Source organism: Amblyraja radiata, chromosome 32 (genome assembly GCF_010909765.2).
Source record: "Amblyraja radiata isolate CabotCenter1 chromosome 32, sAmbRad1.1.pri, whole genome shotgun sequence".
Lineage (NCBI taxonomy): Eukaryota > Metazoa > Chordata > Chondrichthyes > Rajiformes > Rajidae > Amblyraja > Amblyraja radiata.
The window spans coordinates 11,416,281-11,442,434 of NC_045987.1; the positions used below are offsets into that span (position 1 = coordinate 11,416,281).

The window sequence follows — 26,154 nt, forward strand, 5'->3', positions numbered from 1 at the left end:
AGACCCCGGTTCGATCCCGACTACGGGTGCTGTCTGTACGGAGTTTGCACGTTCTCCCCGTGACCTGCGTGGGTTTTCTCCCGTGATTGGTTTCCTCCCACACTCCAAAGACGTACAGGTTTGTAGGTTAATTGGCTTGGTAAATGTAAATATTGTCCATAGTGTGTGCAGGATAGTGTTAATGTGCGGGGATCGCTGGTCGGCGCGGATCCGGTGGGTTGAAGGGCCCGTTCCCGCGCTGTATCTCCAAACTAAACTAAACGTAGCATAATTTTTAACTGATATGGTGACCGACCCCTTTTTGTCTCCAAAAAAATTCTGTTGTTAAAATAACACAGTTGACCTGTCAATTTTTAGCAAGATGCACGATTGGATGATGAAATGGACTTGCATGGACAAAGTGAGTGAAGTACAACTGGTTCGGGGTACAGTACACAATTATTTGAATTACAGTTTGTTAGCCTGCGAGTTTGCAAACAAAAATCAATGACATTCATCTCTGGGTATTTCAAACTCACAGATTAATAAAAGAAAATACATAAACAAGTCAGCAACAAACTTCTATAAAGTTATTCTATCTTACTTACAGCACAAAGATATCCGGAGCCCGGGGTAGTGTCAAGTCCAAGTAACAACCGTGCGATTGGAATCATGTAATCTTTAACAAAGGACTTGCAAAGAAAGCGGAAAGATAGGAACAGTTAGTACTTGTTATGTAAAATGATTTTTGTTTTGCACATTCAATTTGCTTGTTCCTACTTACATCAGTGGGAGCAAACAAACACAGCTGAAACGCTCAGCGATAAAAACTTGCATGTGTGCATCACGTTTCACACCATAAAATGTTCTAGCATGTTTCACAGAAACATAATTAAACTGAGATGTGCTAGGGACTGTTATGATAATTGATGAAAAGCTTGGCAGTTTAAGAATGTCTTAACGGAGGCAGAAAGAGAGAGGGCTCAGGACAGACAGAATTCCAGAGCCTAGGGAGCCCAGCAATTCCAGGGAGTTGAAAGCTGAGCCATGAATAGCACAGTGGTAATAGGATTGTAGATCTCCCATTGGATTGACAGTGATAATAGGATTGTGTTTAAGAAGGAACTGCAGATGCTGGAAAATCGAAGGTAGACAAAATTGTTGGAGAAACTCAGCGGGTGCAGCAGCATCTAAGGAGTGAAGGAAATAGGCAACGTTTTGGGCCGAAACCCTTCTTCAGACTGATGTAGGGTGGGGGGATGGGGAGAAGAAAGGAAAAAGGAAACAGCACCCGGGCTCCTTTTCCTTTTTCCTTTCTTCTCCCCATCCCCCCCCCCCCCCCACCCTACATCAGTCTGAAGAAGGGTTTCGGCCCGAAGCGTTGCTTATTTCCTTCGCTCCTTAGATGCTGCTGCACCCGCTGAGTTTCTCCAGCATTTTTGTCTACCTATAATAGGATTGTAGATCTCCCATTGCATTGATAATCTGTTTACTGGCGAAATATGTGTCTACGGGAGGTTGTGCATCAAGAAGGCAGCCAATATTTTCAAAGACCCACTCCACTCTGGCACTGCTCTCATCTCACTGCTAAATTACGAAGGTACAGTAGCCTGAAATCCATGCCCACCAGGTTCAAGAACAGCCTCTTCCCAACAACCATCAGGCTCATGAACACTACACAATAATAACCTCAGCAACTATGATCTTCTTCAGATCAAATCTTTTGTTGCACTACAGACTTCGGTTTTGCACTATCATGATTACCTAGTATTACAGTTATTAATGTATTATATTTTGGATTATTATCTGTGTGTATTGAATTTATGGGCCCATTAAGCTGTTGCAAGCCAGACTGTCATTGTTCTGTATTTCAGTACATATGACAATTAAACATTTGATTCTTGAGAAAGGTGTTTGTGAGGAGTGCATGGCGATACAGACCTGATAAAGCAGTGTGTCCAACATACTGATGCTGAACACCCTCCCAGCAGCAAACGGGAGACGGAACATGAATGCCAAATTGGAGCCCTTTTCACGTTCCTTCTGTCAGACGACAAAGGAAAAAATTAAATGATGTTTGTTCAAGTAAGGTCAATTCATCATCCAGAAAGTCGGTCATAATCCTTCATTAATTATTCGCATCAAAAGGTCAGTCTCCAAGTGGGGTATTGTACGCTACAGAACATAGAACAGTACAACATAGAAACAGGCCTTTGACCCACCATGTCCATGCCAAACATGATGGCAAGTTAAACTAATCTCCTCTGCCTGCATGTGATCCGTATTCCTCCACTCCCTGCATATCCATGTGCCTATCCAAAAGCAACTTAAGTGCCATAATCCTATCAGTCTTCACTACCACTCCTGGCATCTGGACGGATATACAATGAGCAAACATGAAGGAATGTGGAATTATTCCAGGCAAATGGTAAAGGCACAATGGTGGGCCCAAGAGCCTGTGTCTGTGCTGTGCTCTCGAAGACTATGAATTCTTTCTTAGCATACATGAGGAGGTGAATGGCCATCTCACACAAACATTCGCACAACCTTCCACAAGTCTCGGATTTAAACAAAATGTTATTGATTTGGAGGAGAAATAGTTGTTCAACATTTGCCCAAGGCCAGAACTCTTTATGATCTATATAAATAGTACTGGTTTAGCTTCCACCCAAGTTATGATTCAGGAGAGAAATATCTATGGTAATTAGGCACCGGTCACAGAATCAATGTGCTTGTGACTCCCATCTTTAGATACAAGCAATTTGAAAGAAACAGCATCAAAACAGTCCCTTCGGCCCACTGAGTCCATACCGACCATCGATCACACCTTTATACTAGTTGATATCTATGCTATCCCACTTTTGAAACTGCTCTCTACACACCAGAGACAAATCTGCACATCTTTGGAGATGAGGGAGGAAACCAGAGCACCTGGAGGAAACCCACGAGGTGACAGGGAGAACATGGAAACTCCACACAGACAGCACCTGAGGTCAGGGTTTCTGTCAGTTACGCCGCCCCCACTTAATAGGCAATTCACTCAAAATATAAACGAGTTACCTTTTCTAACTTGGAAAGTGCAAGAGAATAACAATCCTTGGCTCGAAACTGCATGAACCTCATGTTTGATGGGTGAGTCAGCTCTGTAATGATGCTGAGGCTGGGGAACAACCTAAAACATAGAGCACAACAAATGAGGTTTGAATACTAGCAGACGATAGATGAATAATTGCCCATTCATGGTTTTCTATGCTTAGTTGAAATATTCTATCCCAACCAGACAAGTGAAGCGTGGCTTGTTCTCAAACACAAGCAAAACCTTCACCGCCATTGATGATTTATAGATAAAGTAACATTCAGTTCATGCATGTAAACACGAAGATTGGGATACAGGATGCAATTGCTTTCTTGTGAGGAGAAAGAGTGGCGTTGACAAGGGGATGAAGCAAAATTCCAATTGTATTGCGACGTGACTGCAGACATGTATCCAATCATAGACATCAAATATTATTAGTGACCTTAATTTGAGACACAAAGTATTTCCCTTTTATGGAACTTAATCTTGGATATAGAATGCAATGAGCATTACTTTGATTCCTCTAACTCTCAGTGTCATCTTTAGAAAGAGTTAATAAGGACATTAAAACATTATAATGGCATTTCTTCAGAGTGATTTCAATAATATTCACAGGATGAATGGCTCTAACTACGGTTCCCCCAAATGAAGTGTTCCCAATTCAGATAGAATGGTGCGGATGATCACTGTGTTAAAATAAGATATTTATAGATATCACCACCAAGGTAAATTGGAAAATATTTTGTCAGAGAAGTTATGAATACTGCTGAAAAGGCAACCCATCCGATGAAACATTTCATCTTTTGTTTCTCTGGTTCTCAGCCATTTCCACTAAAACACAGTGCTGAAGGAATTCAGCAGATCAAGCAGCATCTGTGGAGGGAATGAGTAAGAAGGAACTGCAGATACTGGTTTAAACCGAAGATAGGCACAAAAATCTGGAATAACTCAGCAGGACAGGCAGCATCTCTGGAGAGAAGGAATGGGTGACGTATCGGGTCGAGACCCTTCTTCAGACTCTTGCATTCAACTCGATGATGGGGCACCTGAAAGCTCTTCAAACAATAGCATTTTAATTTCAGATGATAGGTGTACGGCAGAGAGTATATTAATTGGTTGCATCATGGCCTGGTTTGGTTACTCGATTGTCCAGGAATTATACAGATTACAGAGAGTGGTAAACATTACTTGGACAATCACAGGTACTGATCTCCCCACCATCGAAGGGATCTATAGGAGGCACTGCCTCAAAACGGCAGCCATTATCATCAAAGACCCACACCACCCTGGCCTTGCTTCCATTTCATTCCAAACATTAGGAAGAAGGTAAAGGAGTCTGAAAACCATGGCCACTGGGTTCAAGAATAGCTTCTTCCTAACAACAATCAGGCTCTTGAACACAACACAACATCAATTAACTATCTTTGGTTGCATGAAGGACTTCAGGAATGTTGGTAGTAGTATTGGGGTTATTAATTTATTGAATTTTTGGTCATTACATATTATCTATGAGGACTATATTTACAGCCCTGTAATGTTGCTGCTAGTAAGAATGTCATTGTCACATTGTTGGTAGAAAGGATAAACACTTTTGACTCTTGATACCAGTTGTTGCAGTTTTAATTTCCCTGGGCGATCCATGTTCTTTGGATATAGAATCCAATCTTGCACCAAACATGAACTGAGCTGTACAGTTAACTGGACAAGGATCAGGAACAGAGAAGTTGAGGTTGGAATTTATCATAGTGAGAAACAAGTGCACGTGCACGTGCAAGCAAGCCAATTTACTTGAGAGGCACGCCCGTAACTCGCTTACGCATGTCCGCGGTTTGCAGAAATATTCTTACCTGAACATGGTTTGAACATTGACAATGGTCTTGGCGTCAGCCATGTAATCCTCTTCAGCACTCATTGTACTCTCTTTGTCCACGACCACCAGGTTATCAGCGTAAATAATCCCACACTGGAGTAGATTATCCAGGCTGCGGAATATGTCCCGGAAAAGAAAACAAAACGAGATCAAGAGTTCAAATGTGTGAAACATATCCCCTGCAAAAGCAGCAAGAAGGGATAGTCTAAGGCATTCTGCTGGTTTTAGTTGCAAATCATGAATATATTTTCCTTTCAGCACATACTCTGCGGGCAGGTTAATGTGTTTTATCTTCTTAAAAAATGTGACGGGGTAAACATTGAAATAAATAAAATACAAAAGGCCTTTAATGAATTTCATACGTTGTAAACAGTCTGAAGAAGGGTCCCAACCCAAAACGTCACCTATCCATGTTCTCCAGAGATGCTGCCTGACCCGCTGAGTTACTCCAGTGTCTTTTTCCCCCAATATCAGTGCTGTGGAATTATAATTATTATTCACTTATCCCAGCAATTCTGCCCCGGTACATACAAGGTACGGTTTAGTTAATCCCACTTTAATACATAAATCAGCATCTTTTATTGCCTACAGTTTGTAGTCTTGCAACCAAGCTTTGAAAGGATTTGTGCCTGTGTTGCAAAATTTGAGGCTCATTTTATAAGAAACGTTAATACTGTTGATAAGAGCTAGAATTAAACTCAGATCATGGAGGTAAGGTACAATGCCTTAGCCCAATATACATCTCATTCATTGAAGAATTCTTTCAAAAGAAAATTAAAGCTGCCATTCCAGATATAGTGGCTAATACTAAGAGAAAAGAGTTCACAATGCATCGTCTCCTCAGTATCATTCCAAGAACATCTCCAGAACTATGGGAAACGCTATTGTGTTTGCAGAAATTCACCAAAATAAGTCTGATAGCCTGGTGGGAGGTATCCATGAGGGACTTTGTTCTAAAAGGAAGCTGCCTGATGTCTTGGCATGTTTTTATGCCAGTCCCCTGATTAAAAGCTTGGCCAGTGGAAGAAATCCAATCAAGGCTTAATTACAACATGGCAGTGCAATCAGGACAATAATCTTCAGCCTTCAACCCTAAGTAGCAGTGCAATTATCAATCTACCGCTGGCTCTTGGACAGTATAGTGTGAGGATACTTACTTATCAATGCTTCCTGCCATGAAGTAAACCATGGGGAAACAGCAGATGGCCTCCAAAAAATGATTATCTGGCCTGAAATACAAATCATGGCACAAAGGCATTAAACCATTCCATCCGTTCAATCAAGACCTGCTCACAGCATTGTTCAGATATTAAACTTGCATGATTAGAATTCTGCAGTATGATTTCAATTGATATCATTTTTTGGTAGACACAATGATGATAATAGGGAAAAAGGTTTAATGTATAAACATTCAGTGATAGCAAATACCTGTCATGAGACACGCCATGAATCACCATAAATCTTATTCCCTCAGATCTAATTGTTAATGGTGCTGGCTGTAGATACATACTTGGATACATAGACAATAGGTGCAGGAGTAGCCATTCGGCCCCTCGAGCCAGCACCGCCATTCAATGTGACCATGGCTGATCATCCACAATCAGTATCCCGTTCCTGTCTTCTCGCCATACCCCTTGATTCTGCTAGCCCTAAGAGCTCTATCTAACTCTCAGTGAATCGGACTCCACTGCCTTGTAAGGCCGAGAATTCCACAAATTCACAACTCTCTGTGTGAAATAGTTTTTCCTCATCTCAGTTCTAAATGGACTACCCCCTATTCTTAAACTGTGGCCCCTGGTTGTGGTCTCCCCCAACATCGGGAACATGTTTCCTGCATCCAGCATGATCAATCCTTTAATAATTTCATCCTTCTAAATTCCAGTCAATACAAGCCCAGTCGCTCCATTCTTTCATCAAGTAGAAGAACGATTACAGTCGAGAGTTTGCATTCCCCTTATTTTAATCTAGTTTCCTCTAACCTAATCTCAAATGTGGAAGAAAAATAGGAAGCATTCACCCTCTGTGACATGGTGTTTATAAATAACAGCAAAACCCTGCTCTGAAGAAGAGCTCTGACCTGAAGCGTAGTCTGTCCATTCCCTCCTCAAGTGCTGCCTGACCCACTTATTTCCCCCAGTACTTTGTGTTTTGAGCAACACACTGCTCTATTCTTTCACTATTCAATGAAGGCAGGAAGATAGGTTGGAATGAACCTTTTAAAGACAATTATTAGAATTTGCTTGTTCAACATTGCTGATAAAGTCTAGAGGACAGTTTATTTTATTTTCGCTAACTACCTCTAAAAGCCCATTATGTACCAGGGAAAGTGAAAATATACATAAGAATATTGGAGGTAGAATTCACGGGGACAGAAAACTAAGATATGTGTCAATTAAAAAAATCTATGGAGTCGGGAGAGATGGAAAGAGGAAAAGTGATTTAATCCGGACCATTTTCTCTTGTTTCATGTTTTTAAATACACAAATCTTTGCATGTCTGATACTAGGAGCTTAAGATGTCTACATTTTCAGTAACTGGTAGAGTTTCACCAGCCCATTTCATTCACACTCATAGTGTTTGATTTTACAAGCTGTCTGATGACAGAGGAGATAAGTTCTGGCAGGAAACACCCACTCTTATTTATGGTATAAAACATCTCCCTCCATTTCTGACTGACTGACAATATATCTTAGACTCTAAAACCACGACATGCAAGCCGTTAAGCAAAGGGGCCCTTCAAAGCACTTGTCTACAATGATGCTTTTAATTGAGAGGAGAATGATTCCGCATGTTGATAGTTGTATCTAGTTCATAATCATTGAACAAATACAGAACCGTAATGTAACCAGGAACTGCCTATACTGCGTTTGTCTTGACATGGTGGTTAAGAATGCTGCAACCTTCATAAAGGAGGATCCATTCCTGGCAGAATAAGATCATCATTGAAAGGTAACTTTTGACAGACTAGTTACAATTGCTTTTAATCTGCTTTCAATGTTGGATTGTGCTCACACTTGAAGTGCGTGTTTGCAGTGGAAGATTCGTCTGTGAGATAGTTTCAGATTAGTTGCGGTAATTTATTTGGAAGATAAAATTTGACTTAAATATAATAAATCAGTCAATTTCCTCCGAATAAAGCTTTGTAGCAGCATTGCATTCAAGTACTGTGATAAGTTAGTTGACAAGATTATAGATTTAAAACCATAGTTAATTATAATTTGAATAGCTATTTCTTGGAACACGCCACTGTTATCAGCTGGCCATTGATCAATGAGTTATGTGCATTGTGGAGCATGGCAGAAAATACAGAAAAAATCCCTACATATATGCAGATGTCAAAGTGTACATTATTCAATTTTTCTAAGTTTGTAAATGAGCATAATTAAATGTCTGGACTGAATATAAATCATCAAAAGTGCACTCACGGGTTGTCCAGCAGCAGAACAATAGGATTCAGTTCTTTCCTGGGCCTGTAGTAGGCTCGGAGTGGGACAATGAAATTGTACAGTCCATTGCCTGCAGTCTCAGCAGACACAATGATCAACTTGTTCTTGAAGCCATAGGCTTTTGCATCTTCAAAGCTGTTGTGCCTACACCCCTTAACAAAACAACAAGACAAAGCCACAGGTAAGGGCAGGCATGGTACATAATTGTCTTGGGGCCCTGAGCATAACATGACATTTCAGAACCTATTGGAATGGACAGTTCCTTTTCTGAATATATTTCAGACTGGAGGTAAAATAAACTCCAATATTATTTTTTAGAAAGAACTTCACTTGGCTGGGAAACATCTTGGTGGATTCAGAAGACATAAGGTATTCAAAAGAAATGTTCTTTCTTAAAAATATTTTTGATAAAATTATCTTTGTATTCAGAGTGCTTTTTATTCATGCATGCTGCCACAAGAGTCTGTAATTGATATATATATATAGAGAGAGAGGGAGATCTCCGCTAAATCAATATATTTAAACAAAAATGCAATGTTAAGAACAACTTGCTATCAGACTCCTGAACAATCGCCCCTTTCATATCATTTTCCCAAAAGTGCTGCCCTACGCACTTACTCTTAACTCTACTTGTATGAGTTCAGATTGAACCATATTGTACCATTCTGCTGTTTTGCAATTGCTATTGTATGTATTGTTGTAGTTAATATCACTTCATGTACACTATTTACTCTATGAGCCCCGTGAACGAAGAATTTCATTGCACCCTGGTGTATGTGACAATGAACTGATCTCAAGCTGAATGATCAGGTTCTAGGATCACTAGCAGCATCACTAAATGCTCTTGAAAAGTTACCAGCGACTCATTTATTTAGACCCAGTGATAACAAATTATATACTTGCACGTGTTGTCCTTGGTGGTGGAGGTGATAGGTTTCAGCAGCGGTCTCACAGCAGTACAGGTAAGTCACTGCACCACCTGTCTACTTGGGGTAAAAGGTGTGAATGTTTTGGGTGGTTTGTTTAAGAAAATCTATCAACTGGGCTAAAATGACGGAGGAACTCAGTGGGTCAGTCAGCATTTGTGGAGGGAATAGACAGATAATGTTTCTGGTCATGACCTGTTTCAGGTTCGTCCACTGAGTTTCTACAGCACTCAGTGTTTTGCACAAGTGTCCAACATCTGCAGTTCATTGTGTCTCCAATTAATCGTCTGCTTTGCTTTGGATGGTTTCGGGCTTCAAGTGTTATTGAGGTTGCACTCATCCAGGCAAGTGGAGAGTATGCCCCCACACCTTCACCTTGCACATAGATATCTCGTCTCTGACCTTCTCTTTATAGCTATGATATCTGTGTGACCGGTTTAGTTAACTGTCTGATTAATGATGACTCTCAGGATGTTGAAGGCAGGACTTGTTGGCAGTAGTGTCATTGAATGCCAAGAATACATGGTTGGAATTTCTGTAGACACAAGGGACTGCAATGCTGGAATTTTGAACAAAAGGCACAAAGTAACTTAGTGGGTCAGGTAGCATCTCTGGTGAACAATGTAAGGCAATGTTTTGGATCAGGATCCTTCTTTAGGTGGAATTGCAGTGGGGGAGGAGGGGTGGAGAAAGATGGAAGAGAGGTGGGGGGGGACAGAACAAATTTTGGTAAGTGATAGGTGGATACAGGTCGAGGGGGTGGGGGGAAGAGTTGATTAGCAAATGGGTGGACAAAGGCCAGAGATGAAAGGGTGACAAAAGGCTGTGAGATATGTTTCTGGATACCAGAACCAGGAATCCAGGGTCCCCTACTTGATTTACAGGAAGAGTTCATTGCCAACATATGTGGGTTTCATCATTCATTAAATAATCTTCCACTTTTACATGTCAGCTATAACACTGACTGAAATGCAACCGATAGTAGACTGATGAGTGTCTTTTGTTCTTCTGACAGGAAAAATCAATGTGGAGAAATAAGATATAGATGTTCTCACTTAGCATTCAATCATGTTTGACTTTTGAATCTCAGATTGCAGTACTTGTTTATTTGTAGCTTGGAAATTTACCTCTGCGTAACAGAGTTGAAGTGAAACCACAAGAACAGAAAGCTACAATGCCATAAGCATTCAGCAGCTTTTAATCAGAATGCTCTTGTACTAAAAAAAACCCTGGGTGGCCGTTCACCCATACCACACTGACGTCACAATTCCTAGGAGACCTGTGATTGATAGTGGTGGAAACATTTAGCAAAGATTGGACTTAAAATGCTGTCTCAACATAATGTAAATCGTTTAAAGTAAACCTTGAACAATGACAAAACTGGAGGGCATATATTTGAGGGGCAAAGTTAAAAAGGTATGTACGGGGAACGATATTTACACAGAGGGTGCCTGGAATGTGCTGTGCTGCCATGGGTGGTTGTGGAAACAGATACAATAAAGAGCTTAGATAGGTGCATGGATATGCAGGGAATGGAGTGGTATGGATCCCATGCAGGCAGAGGAGATTAGTTCAACGGCATCATGTTTGGTGCAGACATTGTGGGCTGAAGGGCCTGTTGCTGTGCTGTACTGTTCTCTCTTCTAAAACTAAAGTACACAGGTGGGAAGGAGAGATGGCATGACAAATTCACTAACCTTCAGCTTGTTGCCTTCCCCCTTCCCCTCTGGGAGTAAGGCGTACCCTACGTGACATGCCACGTCTTCTGCTTTGCAACTCTTCCCGTCTAATATCTATGTTCTTTTGGCTTTGTTCTCCCTAACTGGTTGCTCCTATTCACTGCTTACAGCTTATCCCCATGGCCACCTAGGTTTTACCCTATCAAATAAATCACAGGCAAGGACTGGTCTTGGGGTCCTGAAGAACTCTCAAAATGTAGCACAATATTTCAGAACCAATTGGAATGGACAGTTCCATTGCTAAATTTTTTCAGATTGGATGTAAAACTACTGACTACATTACTTTAAAAAAACTTCACCTATTACCCACTAATTATGAAATTCCGAAATCGTGAAAAGATATTCAACAGAAATGTTCTTTCTTTTATTTTTTATTTTATTTGTTAAAATTAACTTTGTATTAAGATTGTATTACTACCTCCTTTTAATGCGACCCTGTGACCAACATGGTAGAGAGAGATCTCAGAACCAATACCTGGACTTTTTAAAATTGATGGAGATTTAAGTACAGCTTCTTCCCCACTGCTACCAGACTCCTGAAGCAATCAAGAAATACAAGGAACCGCAGATGCTGGTTTTGGAAAAAAAGGTACAAAGTGCTGGAGTAACTCAGCAGGTCAGGGAGCATCTCTGGAGAACACGGATAGGTGACGTTTTGGGTCAGGATCCTTCTTCAGATCCTGACCCAAAACATTACCTGTACATTCCTCCTTGGATGCTGTCAGACATGCTGAGTTAATCCAGCACTTCTGTCAAAATCTCGACGGCTGAGAATTAAACCAACTGGTTAATGGGAAGATGGGAGGAACATTTTCACCTGGAGTGTGATAGGTATCTGAAACTCGTTGCCCAAATGGGTACTAGAGGTAGAAACCTCACCACATTTAAAAATAACTTAATGTGTTCTTGAAAAGCTGTGACCTGCACAATGATAGACTAAATGCTTCAAGTGCATCTATACACTCGGGGTAATTTACAACGGTCAAATAACTTATCAATCTGCACATCTTTGGGACATGGGAGGAAAATGGAACATTGGGAGTAAATGTGGGCAGTTTTAATTTTACGGGAGAAAGTGGAAACTCAACAAAGACAAATTGGAGGTCTGAATGGAACCTGGGTTACTGTTGTACCGCATATATGAGGAAGAACAGTAAGCTAATGGGAGCTGATACCATATTGTGGTTGGAGGCTTGTAGGGAGCATGGAAACCAAAACACACTACTTGGCCAAGTTCAGTGTTATAAATTTTATGTAACATCAAATTACTGCCTATAGTTGTCGTTTGTCACAAATACTACCAAATGGTGAGCTCCATTACTTTTGTATAAGGAAAATACTAAATGGCCTCAACAATACTTTCTAAACACGAGGTTATATAACTGGATACCCTAGATCCGATATAAAAAAACACTAAAAATCTAAGCATCAGCATCATCGTGGATTTGATACATCTTAAAGACCTTTGTAAAACTTATCCATTCTTGTTCATCTCTTCTTCTGCAATTGGTGCCCTGGAAACACAGAACAACCAGTCTGCGCAGTCAACCGGGTTCATCTTGAAGGTCTTACCCTGTCTAATCTCAGGCAGCAGAATGAAGCCTTCACAGGTAATAGATGGCAGAGAGTTGGAGAACTTCCAATGTAAGGCGAATTGGGAGGGTATCCTTTCACGTACCTGAATACAAACAGAAGAAACACAATGGGCTATGATATTTGATACACAAGTAGAATTTGTCAGCAACGATCTCCAATATCAACGATTTTCTCAGAATTGGTGACTTTAGTATGGTGGGATGATGTGTATGGTACAGTATGAAATAGGCTGGAAATCATGATACACCACAAAAGGAAATTGAGTTAATTGCATAATGGGGAGCCAAACCATAACTGGTGCATGGAGTTGAGTTCCACTCCTTTACAACTAATATATGTGCAACCTCTTTAAAAGGGCACACAAAGTGAATAATACTCAGAAGTGATGGCTAATGCTCATCAGCAAATTAACATTAAGTCTTAAAATTAAACTTATTTTTGGATACAAGGCATTAAAACAAAATTCTAAAGGGTCTTGACAAGGTGAATATGAAGAGTAGATTTCTTCTTGTGGGAATCTGGAATTTAAGTTATTAAAAAAAAAATTAAGGGATCACCCATTTAAAATGCTGGTCAATGAGTTGTGAGTGTTTGGAGTTCCTCAAGTGGCAGTGGAAGCAGAGTTCTCAAGTACTTTTAAGGCAGTGGTGGAAAGATTTTCAATAAGGAAATGGTTGAACGGTTACAGTGGGGCATGGGAATACAAGGTTCAGGTTGAGGTTCCAATCAGATCAGCCATGAGCTTATGAACGCTCTGATGAGCCTCCTCCTGTATGAGATGAAGGTTATTTGTTCTCAATTGTATTGCAAGACGTAACTGTGCACAAGGTGACACAGATGCTGTGATCTGGAGCAAGGAAAAACCTACTGTGGATCATAAAACAGTACAACTGGACACACAGGAACCACAATCTCCATGCTGAACATGTTGCCAGGATCTAGATGATGTCCAAATGCAGTATTTCAACTATCCCTGTGCCTTTACTGATGCTTCCTGACTCACTGAGTTCCTCTAGTAGTTTGTTTCTTGATATTGACTGTGCAGAAACAAATACCCATGTTCTCCACCTCACAATAATCATTGCATGTCAAAATACTTTATTGGCTATGTTGTTTGTGATGCTGCAAAGTTTTTTTCTTTATAAAGCTACATAAACAATTTTTTTAAATGCTTCTCTGAAAGAAGATCCACATCACCACAAGATGGTGCCATTGGCTCAATCATAGGTTGTGTTTGCAAACCCATTGTTAAAAGCTAGCCAACCCAAAAAACACAGAAAAATACACTTTGAATCCAAAATTACTTCACTAAATGTCATTTAAATTGAAACGCCATACCATCAGACTAAGTCTCAGCTCAGTGATCAATAGATTTCAGTCAATTGTAAATAAGAAATGATGTTCACTATTTGGAATTTTGCCCAGTTTCTAAAATGGGCTGAGCTGTTCTTCAGAAAATATTCTTCAGATTTTGCTAATGGTTCTTTCAGGCATTGTTTTGACCACCCAGCCTAATGACTATCCTTCATGCGTTTAATTTGAAAATATCCTCAAGATTGCAGTCCTATACAGTGATTAGATACAATGGCAAAGTAGGTAATTGTTCCCAAAGGGAATTAAGGTTTGAGTCCACAAAGCCTGATTGTTTTCTCTGGAGCGTTGGAGGCTAAAGGGAGACCTCATGGGAGACATGTATACAGTTATGAGCGGCACAGATAGGCTATTCAGTCAGAACCTTGTTTCCCTTAGTGCAAAGAGTAGAGGGCATAACCTTAAGGTGAGAGAGGCACAGTTTAAAGGAGTGTGCAGAGCAAGTTTATTTTATACACAGAGAGTGGTAGGTACTTGGGATGAATGCCAGGGATGATTGTGAAAGCATAAACAATAATTGCATTTAAGAGGCTTCTGGATAGGCATTTAGATATGCTGGCAATGGAGCGATATGGATCACAAGCAGTTAGAGGACATTAATTCAACTTGGCATCACGCTGGGCATAGACACTGTGGGCCGAAAGACCTATACCTATGCTGTGTTGATTTATGTTCTATGTATTCCAATTTTCTTACTTGAGCTTGTTGTAGCTCAGTGGCCGATCAGAGCCTCATTATTTCCAAGTTCTTATTGGAAATACTTCTGAGCATTGTCAGGCTTCAAAATCCCAATAGGATTAGCATTTTAACACTGCCTCACTGTGAGGCTTTTTGAGATAGTGATCTCTAGATTTGCACACTCTTTGTTTCACACATAGACTTCTACGTGACCAAGCTATAATTTTAAAATATTGTCTTTTAATTCAGTTTTCTTTATCATTGGTGGTAGTGGCCCTTATCATCTTCCTAATTCATTTGTTTACCAGTTCATAAACCTTGACAAGATCGCCCTTCACCCCATGTCAACACAAGGTATAATAATCTCAAACTGCCCCTCATGGATGCTCGAGACACCTCCTTCAGACACTGCCAATCAACCTCCCTCCCTTGTATCCACCTATCACTTACAAGGCTTTGTCCCGTCCCTATCTCTCTTATGGATTTCCCCCCGCCACTCATTATAATCAGTTTGAAGACAAGTCCCAACACAAAACGTCTATCCATGTTCTCCAGAGATGTTAGTCCAGCACTTTGTGCTTTTCACTCAAGAGTCTAGCATCTGCAGTTCCTTGTATCTGCCTCATAATTTAATCATTTTCACCCTGGCATTATTCTGGGCAATCTGCACTATAAAATTGTTCCAAGGACAAAGCAACTTTCCCCGAGGTTAAGTAGCTAATACCTTGTTCAGTCAATAATTGAAAATGAATCCTGCACTAAATGGATGACTAACTCTTCCCTCTTTTTGACCACATAGAAACTGAAATGGAACTAAGCACTATATGATCCTTCTGAGTAACAAAGCTGCTACTTGGTTAGCCATTAGCTTTATTCAAAAGGCAGGAGACCTTGGCTAAAGATGAAACAGTCTCACTGTGAGGTAGTGGCACAAGCACTAATGGAAATCAAAGAACGTTGCTAGGATTAAATGGTGGAACTTTTACATCCAGAAATGAGAATGCTAATTATATGACAAATCTTTTTTACAACTATTTAAATTCCTTATTTGGCCGAAAGCAGAATTTAATTTAAAAAAAATGAAACCTATCCATTTGTTCCTGTTGGGTCTTGCAGCCACAAGTGAGGAAATGTCAGAGATTAGAGTGCAAAGGTTTGAGGTGAGGGGGGCAAAATTTAAATGAGATATGCGGGCAAGTTTTTTTACACACAGAGAGTGGTGCGTGCCTGGTATGCATTGCCAGGGGTAGTGGTGGAGCTGGATACAATGATGAGGTTTCAGGGGCTTTTAGGTAAAAACATGTGATATGCAGAGAATGGAAGGATATGGATCACACAGAGACAGAGGAGATTAGTGTAATGTTCTGAATTCATTTTTCTGAATATTAGTGCATCATGTTGGGCACATCATAGTGGCCCTGCATTGTACTGTTCCTTGCTCTACAGAAGTGAAGCAATTAAAGTTTCAAGTCTGGGAAACTTCACTACAATATGAAATGTTAACCGTTTCTCTTTCCACAGAGGCTGTCTGACAGGCTGAGTGTTTCCAGTCCTTTTGGTTTTATTTCACATTTTCAGAAACTGCAGGTTTTGTGGGGGGGATTTTCATCCTCTCTACTGTGTTTATTCACAACATCTGTCTCTGTTAGATAATGACATTCTGACAATGATGACTGGTTCATTTACTTTATATCAAAATCCTTCCCAGCTTTCCACCACTTCATTAAATCTGCTCATAAACTTCTTTGTTCTGAAGGATAATTTGGAGGAAAATGTAAGCAAGAGCAGCAAGTTAAACATAAAAGAGAGATGCAAAAAACTGCAGGTGCCAGAAGCTTGAGCAGAAACCCAAGTGCTGGAGGAACTCAGCTGGTCAGGCGGCATCTGTGGAGGAAATGGACAGATGAGGGTGTCAAAGGTTACAGGGAGAGGGCCGGTTTGAGAGTAAAAAAATAGATCAGCCATGATCAAATGGCGGAGCCGATTTGATGGGCAGAATGGCCTAATTCTGCTCCTATGTCTATGGTCTTATGACATTCTAAAATGCAATGCCTGATAGCATTTCCCAGACACACGACCTCGCCAACTGGAAAGACTCGGGCGGCATGGAAACACTATCTCATGCACAGTCTTGCAATTGAAGTCCCATTCTATTCTTTCTTCAAAATATATTGAAATTCCTTCATCAATTTTGGATCCAGTTTCACCAGCAGGATTGCAGTGATTCTCAAGTACGAGGACAAAATGGAAAAAAAAAACTGGCGTTACTTGCACTGAAACACTTCATAAAATGATGGAACAATGTAATTTAACACCACGATGTTCTTGAGCAAAACACTAAGTGCTGGAGGAATTCAGCAGTTCAGGCAGCAAATTGCGAAGAGTCTGATCCACTGAGTGCCTCCTGCACTTAGTGCTTTGCTCGTGATTCCAGCATCTGCAGCTCCCTGTGTCAATACAGTGCTCTTGCTGAGCATATACATTGGTGTATAATTGCCTTAACTATGTTAATTTTATTGAATGCAAAAAATGTCAATACACTAAAACGTGACAGCATGTGTGTTTGATTGCAAGGTCAGGTACAATGTAATACTGAACACGCATGCTCATGCTTGTGGCTGCCTCGCTGGGAACTAATTAGAGGTTACAACCTGTTACCTGTAAGGCATTGCCATCCACATTGTCTACAAATATGCTGATGTTGTGCTGGTTTGACTGAAGCTAATAAATGTGGTTCAATTGCAGCGCAAGAACATAAAGGAGAAACTGAACCGAAACATAAATGGATCCACAAATGCAATTCATTGTTGGAATTTAATGGGGATTGATGAAATATATATTTTTTGTACAATATGATACAGCAAAAGTATAGGAAATGTGAACACCACTGTGAAATAGCACTGGTTCAAGAGTTGGCTCAGACAAATTGTAGCCACACCAGCTATTACAACGAGAGCCAGTCAGCAGCGATGTGGAGTCCATTAGCACACCCACGCCAAAAAAAAAGGATTTCTAAGAATTGTAACCTTGAAATGCCTGCATCTCCCAGATTCTGCAAGTTTGACTCTGCTTTTGTTTTACAAACTTGCAAAATGCATTGCCACTGTTAAAAGCGATCAATGTTAGAAGGTCATCTTTGTGAATACTTTTACAGGCTCAGGATGTTGCACAGAAAGTAGTCTTTCTTCACAAACTAGCACCAGCTTACTTAATACTGGGAGCGTCAGAGCTCTACATGAATCTGTTCACTCTAAATACTTCACTTTGCGGTAGGGTTCATGAGAAGCGAAGGCTAATTGTGGCACCTCATAATTAAAGCTTCGGAGATCTGTTCAGTTAGTCTGGGGTGGAGATTGAAAGTGGGACTGCATGACTCAGATCCAAGTCATTCGATGCGCTCAGTCATCGAGCTATATATTTCCCAGCCACAGATTCATAGTAAATAGTCTCATCTGGATATTAGATTACGTTCATAATTTAAAAGCAGATTAATATAGAGAAGGTACGATATCTATCATCTAAATCTTAATTTAAATTTAATCTATCATAAAATCTAAATTTTATTAGTTATTTAAGTTATGACATCGGATGGAAGCTGCATTCCCAAATCCCGTTGCACTTATGTGCAATGATAATAAAATATATTATTATTATTATTATCATCAGTTATGGGTGGGAACAAGGGACAAAGTCCCACATAAGTGAAACACAATCAAATATTGTTGCTGATTACCACAAACACCAGTTTGTCTTATGACATGGAAATAGGTAAATAGCGCAGATTTAAAGGAAATTAGATAGGCATGCGAAAGGGAGAAGAATGGAAAGATATGTCAACCAAATGAAGTGAGGTGAATAAAGTGCGTGGGAGGTGGGCGGCTCATCTGAAGCAGAAACATCACCAATGATCTGTCAGCTGTAAATTCAACTCAATTCCTTGTAATTGATAATTTCCATTATCCTATAAAATATAAAGCACCTAAATCAATGATTATTCACTTAACCACCTTTTTGGAAAACATTACTAAGCCAAATAATCACCAGAACATCAATCAATTCATTCATACTATTTTTATTTGACAAAGAAAATCGTTTGGTAGCCTCTTAAACAAAATATGAATCTTGACAAATACTAGTCCTGAAATTCAGCATTAGAAAATAGGTGCAGGAGTGGACCATTCGGCCCTTCGAACCAGCACCGCCACTCAATATGATCATGGCTGATCATCTAAAATCAGTACCTCGTTCCTGCTTTTCCCCCCATATCCCTTAATTCCTTTAGCCCTAAGAGCTAAATCTAACTCTCTCTTGAAAATATCCAGTGAATTGGCCTCCACTCCCTTCTGTGGTAGATTAATTCCACAGATTCACAACTCTCTGGGTGAAGATGTTTCACCTAAATGGCCTACCCCTTATTTTTAAACTGTGACCCCTGGTTCTGGACTCCCACAACATCGGGAACATTTTTCCTGCATGTAGCCTGTCCAATCCTTTAAGAATTTTATCTATAAGATACCCTCTCATCCTTCTAAATTCCAGTGAATACAAGCCCAGTCGACCCATTCTTTCATCATACGTCAGTCCCGCCATCCCGGGAATTAATCTGGTGAACCTTCCAGATTAATGTCCTTCCTCAAATTAGGAGACCAAAATTGCACACAATACTCCAGGTGCGGTCTCACCAGGGCCCTGTACAACTGCAGTAAGACCTCCTTGCTCCTAAACTCAAATTCTCTCGCAATGAAGGCCAACGTGCCATTAGTTTTCTTCACTGCCTGCTGTACCTGCATGCTTACTTTCAGTGACTGATGTACAAGCACACCCAGGTCTCGTTGCACATCGCCTTTTCCTAATCTGACACCATTCAGATAATAGACACAAAATGCTGGAGTAACTCAGTAGGGAGGCAACATCTCTGGATCAGCTGCCTCATCCGCTGAGTTACTCCAGCATTTTGTGTCTACCTTCGATTCAAACTAGCATCTGCAGTTCTTTCTTACACCATTCAGATAATAATCTGCCTTCCTATTCTTGCCACCAAAGTGGATAACCTCACATTTATCCACATTATACTGCATCTGCCCACTCACCCAACCTATCCAAATCACCCTGCAGCCTCATAGCATCCTCATCGCAGCTCACACTGCCACCCAGCTTTGTGTCATCCACAAACTTGGAGATGTCACATTTAATTCCCTCATCTAAATCGTTAATATATATTGTAAATAATTGGGGTCCCAGCACCGAGTCTTGCATCACCCCACTAGTCACTGCCTGCCATTCTGAAAAGGACCCATTAATCCCTACTCTTTGCTTCCTGTCTGCCAACCAGTTCTCTATCCATGTCAATACCCTACCCCTAATACCATGTGCTCTAATTTTGCACACTAATCTCTTGTGTGGGAACTTATCAAAGGCTTTTTGAAAGTCCAGATACACCACATCCACTGGCTCTCCCTTATCCATTCGACTTGTTACATCGTCAAAAAAATTCCAGAAGCACCGAGGAGCACCATCCTGAACGTGTTTCAAGCAGATTAATTCAGCAAACAGGACATCATTTTGGCTGAAGGAATTCCATGCTATACTAGGTGTCCCTCAGTTACAATGACAGTAACAACAACCACCACTGGTGACCCAAATACTCTGTGAAAGCCCATTGTTACTGAGGCACATGCAACATTGATCAGTGAATGCCCATTCCGTCTCATCTTTCTGCATACATTTCAGATTTTATCTGCCGTTTAAAGAAAATCTATACATCGATAAGATTGAACTGCAATCTTTGTACACACAATATCAAAGGTTATTTCCGTGTGTGGCTGGTAATAATTACGTAAAAGCCCATTAAATAAATGTCTTGTTATCAGGAAACGGTTTTAAAATTAACTTGCTATGTGCAAAATCTATAATTCTAAAATGTGCAGCTGTAATTCAGTGCTTTGGCCACTGCTGCTAAAGTCTTGTTGAGGTGAAGGTGGTGGTGGAACCTTGCAGGTTGGGTCAGGATCGGCATTGCTGGAGGTGGAGTTGACAAGGCTGTGAGCAGGCAATGGCTTGGGTCGGAATTGGCAGTCAATGACCTAATGTTCATGGGCATGAATAAGATGTGCAGTAAGAATCATGTAGATAAATTAGAGTGCTACCCATAGGTGTTACTTTGAGCTTGGAGACCTGGAAGCATAAAGCATTTGCACAGTCACAGTTTTTTGGGGGATAAAATTCTATTGTTGCATTTCGTGATCGGCCAATGCATTTTCTTTTTAGTGCTTCTAATACCAGAAGAGTTTACTTGCATCTCAACAACAGGAGGTGAACATAGTACTGCAGGTATGGTCTAACTAGAACACCCCAATATTAGAATGTGGCTTCTATATTCCAGTCAGACTTAGTGTATAAAGGGCAGACATGACTTCTCTCCATGCCCATTTAGTATCTTATTTTTCCGTGGGAGAAGACTGACATGAACATGAACCTTTCCATTTTCATATGCAGCATGAATATAAAGCCACTTCAGATTAACACGACGAACCACAAAGTTCACCACAACCACAAACCACAATGTCACAGTTCTAAATTCACTGTTTCAGTTTCTCAAAGTTGCATAAATATTTTCAGCAGCTACGTCTTATTGGGCTCGCAAGTCCTAATGGCAGAACATTATAAGTGTTGCAAATTAAGTTTCACTTTTAGCAAACTACAAAATGATAACCACCAATAACTCAGCTTTAAATAATATTGTTGTTTGACAACAAATCATTAACCAATTAGACTCAACGTGTAGAAATGCATTGGAACAGTCTTGATCTACAAAATTAGTTATCATAAAATTATATCTAATCAAGCTGTAAATGGTGAGGAAATAAATGATTCATGCCACAAGTATAGTCAGTTCCAAACCTCCTCAGGGTTTTGAGGAATTTGATCTATTTCATCAATGAACTGCAGTGCCCATGGTCCAGTCAAATTAATGTTTATTTTGAACAATTGCATAAATTAATTGAAAGGAAAATAATAATCACAGAGGGGGAAAATAGCAAAGTTTCATAACTGGAGAAGGCGCAAATGTCTGAGAAGTTACATCCATTTGCTTTTTCCACATTATTTCATATTCTTCGCCTTCCAACAAATCTCTAGACTAGATTTTTATATTGATTAATGTCACATTTGGGTAAAATTAACTGAAAAATCAGGGCTCATCGTTTTATAATGACTACTTGAGATAATGAATGTTCTAATCATTCTCTAATGAAAGCAATGTCATTCATCTTGCTGTCACTTCACTCACTACCACATTTAGTCAACGTTACATTTTATTGATCATCTCGACAGTGGAACCATTCTTTCGTTAAGGAACAATGGAGACATTTTTATAGTTTTGAATCCACTTTTATCATCTCAGTTGGAGAGAAAAGGCCAATATTCAGTCTTTGTTCAAAACCTCTCAGTGCTCTTATGATTGTCGTGAGTTTTTGATGTACCCTTCCCTAACCGCTGATATCCTCCTCAGTATGCCAGACTTACTCGTGGTATTTTTAACATGGCTTAATCAAAGTATCATTCAAACATTACTTCCTCATATATAGACACAAAGGCTGGAGTAACTCAGCCGGGACAGGCAGCATCTCTGGAGAGAAGGAATGGGCGACGTTTCGGGTTGAGACCCTTCTTCAGACTGAGACTCTCCCAGGGGAGAGGGAGTCTAGAGATATTGAAGGGTAAGGTGTGAAAACGACAGAGCAAAGCGGATGCTGATAAGGAAATGTAGAATGGTTCTGCAGTTCCTTCCTACACATTACTTCCTAATACCTATATTTGATGTTTCTATATACATATCCAAAAATCATCCAGGGCTGCTTTGTAAATTTGTTCATTCATATTGTTCACAATAGCTTTAAGTTGAGAGGGGTAAAGTTTAAAAGAGCTTGCAGGTCCAGTTTGTTTTTTAACACAGGGTGGTGGGGACCCAGGTTGGAGTTGTGGCGTTTAAGAGGCTTTTAGATAGGCACATGGATATGCAGGGAATGGATGGATGTCCGTCATAAGCAGGCAGATGAGATTAGTTTAAGTAAGTAAGTAAGTTTTATTTATATAGCACGTTTTAAGTCAACTCGCATTGACACCAAAATGCTTTACATAAATTAAATAATAAGTTTCCATACAAACCATAGAAAAAGGTTAAAAACAATAAAGAAAATGGACACAACACATTATAGAGTTCAACACAAACGTCCCCCCACAGCAGAATCAAACATTTCCACTGTGGGGAAAGGCACCAGAAAGTTAAGTCCTCTTCTATGCATCATGTTTGGCACAGGGGACCTATTCCCGTGCTGCACTGTTCTATGTTATTTATTCCAATCTCAACTATCTGTGCACTGAAGATCGGGATCAGGTGTAGGCAGAGGGGATTAGTTTAACTTGGCATCATGTTTGGCACAGACATTGTGGCCAAAGGGCCTATTCCTGTGCTGTACTGTTCTATGTTTATGTTCTACATTCCAATCTCGACTGTCTGTGCACTGCAGATCAATCTGTTCCTCCATCTGTATGTATGGAGAAGGGTCTCGACCTGTAACGTCACCTATTCCTTTTCTCTAGAGATGTTGTCTGACCCGCTGAGTTACTCCAGCTTTTTGTGTCAATCTTCTGTATGAATCTTGGGTTGGGGTTATGTCCTTTTACTGCTGTTTTCCGCCCACAATTGCCATTTTGCATTTCTATGCAAAGGAATTTGCCACCGATGAACCTTTTTACCATTAGTCTTGCAGGAGAAGCCAACAAAATTGCAAATTCACACTCACACTTCACATCTTTACCTGTTTTGCATTTTAGTTTTCCCTTGTCCACAATGCTTTTTTAAATGCATACGGTCAGTTATTTTTGTTTGTTTCGTAATGTGCTGCCCTTTACAGCTTTCGTCAAAGCCAATGGCCCGGATCAACTGAGCAGCAGCTGACAGTTCCCCAGAGAACCGCTGAATGAACAGCAGTGCTTGAATCAGCATGTTCCTGACTTCCACGCCGACGCATTGGGAACATCGTTACAGTAATGAGTTGGAGGTCAGACACTAATATACCTGACCTCCAACTTTCACATTATCTATTGTACCATGACTGGACTCACTACAGTGCTTCGTCATGCCAAACTGAGGGCCCGGGTTCACTTATATCTGCCCCCTGAGCTTTACGCCCCATATATGGAACCAGAAGCTCTACAACACCAGGTTCAGATACAGCTACTTTCCTATAACCATCAGATTCTGGAACCAAGTTGCACAACCCTAATCCTCCTTTGACAACGGAGCCATCCTTGACAAATGAGCCATGCGGCCCACCTCCTGCACTACCATGCACTTAGTTTTTTTTAATTGTCCTTTGCACTCATGTCTTTTTCTTTATAATTTTAATTTTAATTTATGTACAGTACACTTTATGTTTTGTGTATTGACCGAGTCTATGTTCCTGTGATACTACTGAGCCCCTTGTAAGCTGCTCCACTTTGCACTAAGGCCACTGGATCAAGGTATAAAGCTGGGTTTGATTCACAAGACTGCGTAAGGATAATGCAGGGGTAACAGGTTGGGGGTTGGGATGGTGAATATGGGCTGTCACTGCAAGCAGTTTGAGCAAGGCTTCAAATTGATAAACCACTGTAAAGTGAGATAGAAATGGAGCAAATTAACAGATGCTGAAAGCTGAATCGTCAAGTTCACGACCCAATCACTAACCAGTCCATCTCTGTAATTTCTTGCCTTCATCTTCACAGCCCACTGCTCTCTAAATTGGTATAATTAGCAAACCTTAAATTCATTAGTTTTGCATGCATGTCCAAGTCATTTAAATAAATGGAAAATATAAGAGACAGCAACACAAATCTCTGTGGCACGTCAAAATCCTACCAAAAGAATGACTGGATATTCTTTCTGTGCAACTTTCATGCATGTGCATTAATGTACATTTTAATTTTCTCATGAGCTACCTCATTAAATGCCTCAGAAAATTAATTTTTAAGATATTCAGCCGATGTCTTGCCTCCTCTATGTTTCTGGGCTTGCCATTAGCAAATATGAATTGTCTTGGATAGATGAAGCACCTCTGTTCCGTAAGAGTTCTTGGCGAGTGTCCCTGATTAGTCTGAATCATCCTTCTCCTTTTGAACAGATATGTAGTACCGCAAATCACGAAACCAGATGGTGACCGCCGCTCTTCATTTCTTATTACGACTTCTACAGTAAATCTCCCACTTTATTTATTTTCTCTACCATTCAGCTTCCTTCTGCATTTCCCACCACTCATCAAAAGGCTTTTTTCAAAGCTAAAATTTTGCCCTAATCTCTCGTTCTAAAACAAAATGTTTATCTTTGATGTACTAATATCCAGAATCTTTTTTGATGGTCTTATGCATTTCATATCTTCGCTAGTCTATTGTTTGATTTAATATTTCTTTGACCAAATGACCTCAGCTGGGGTGCCAATCATCAAGTAACTGATTTGCTGCCCAAAATCTCCTCTTGGTCTCTGCTTTCTCCATATCCATCACTGATGTGAATTTGACCAAGTTATCTTCACTATTTCCAAAATCTCCCTTGCTTCAGTTTGCTTCTCAGGATCACTAATTGAATCAGATCAAATTCAACAATAATTTGCACATATAGAACATCTAAAGATGCTTTACAGAAGTGTTCTTGAATATTATTTTGATACAGAGCCACACAAGCAGATCACACACCATAGAAAGGTTTCATTTCTGCTTATGTGGCTCAATAAATATTCTAATCAATGTTTAGGTTTGCTTAGTTTAGAGATACAGTGCGGAAGCAGGCCCTTCGGCCCACCGAGTCTGTGCCGACCAGTGATCCCCGCACACTAGCACAATCCTACACATTAGGGGCAATTTTACCAGAGCCAATTAACTTACAAACTTGTACGTCTTTGGAGTGTGGGAGGAATCTGGAGCACCCGTAGAAAACTTCCATTCATACGTGGAGAACGCAGAAATCCGTACAGACAGCATCCGCAGACAGGATGGAACCTGGGTCTCTGGTTCTGTAAGGCAGCAATACTCTACCGCTGTGGCACCATGCCGCCCTGAATCTAGACCACCCGTTGAGCTACTGCCTAACAATCTTACAGTAAGATTACAGCATCTGCAGTTCCTTGCATCTCTCAACCTTGATATGTTCTCTACCATATAGAACACAGAACAATACAGCACAGGCCCTTCTGTCCCATGAAGTGCAGTCTGTGTTGAACCTGATGCCACGATCAATGAATATCATCTACCTGCACGTTTCATGTCCTTCCATTCCCTTACTGCCCAGTGAATTATTCACAGTAAGGTAATCACATTATTTCTCAAGTTAAGGGGTGGAGGTAGATACAACAGTAGTGTTTAAGGAGGTTTTAAATAGGGCACATAGGCACAAGTATAAGCAGGGAATTGAAGGATACGGAAGGAAACAGATTTAGTT

General features: G+C 40.4%; 1 protein-coding gene across 3 annotated transcripts in view; it reads right to left on the reverse strand.

Moving 5' to 3' along the window:
* Positions 1-26,154, reverse strand: part of kcnt1 (potassium sodium-activated channel subfamily T member 1) — a 275,370-nt gene that overhangs the window by 16,776 nt on the left and 232,440 nt on the right. For all 3 annotated transcript variants that reach the window (XM_033049188.1, XM_033049186.1, XM_033049189.1), the window contains 7 exons: positions 12,609-12,714; positions 8,351-8,523; positions 6,083-6,154; positions 4,903-5,037; positions 3,040-3,151; positions 1,921-2,022; positions 588-671 (listed from right to left, as the gene is read on the reverse strand). In XM_033049188.1, the coding sequence (XP_032905079.1) occupies positions 588-671; positions 1,921-2,022; positions 3,040-3,151; positions 4,903-5,037; positions 6,083-6,154; positions 8,351-8,523; positions 12,609-12,714 (784 nt within the window). The remainder of the gene's footprint in view (positions 1-587; positions 672-1,920; positions 2,023-3,039; positions 3,152-4,902; positions 5,038-6,082; positions 6,155-8,350; positions 8,524-12,608; positions 12,715-26,154) is intronic.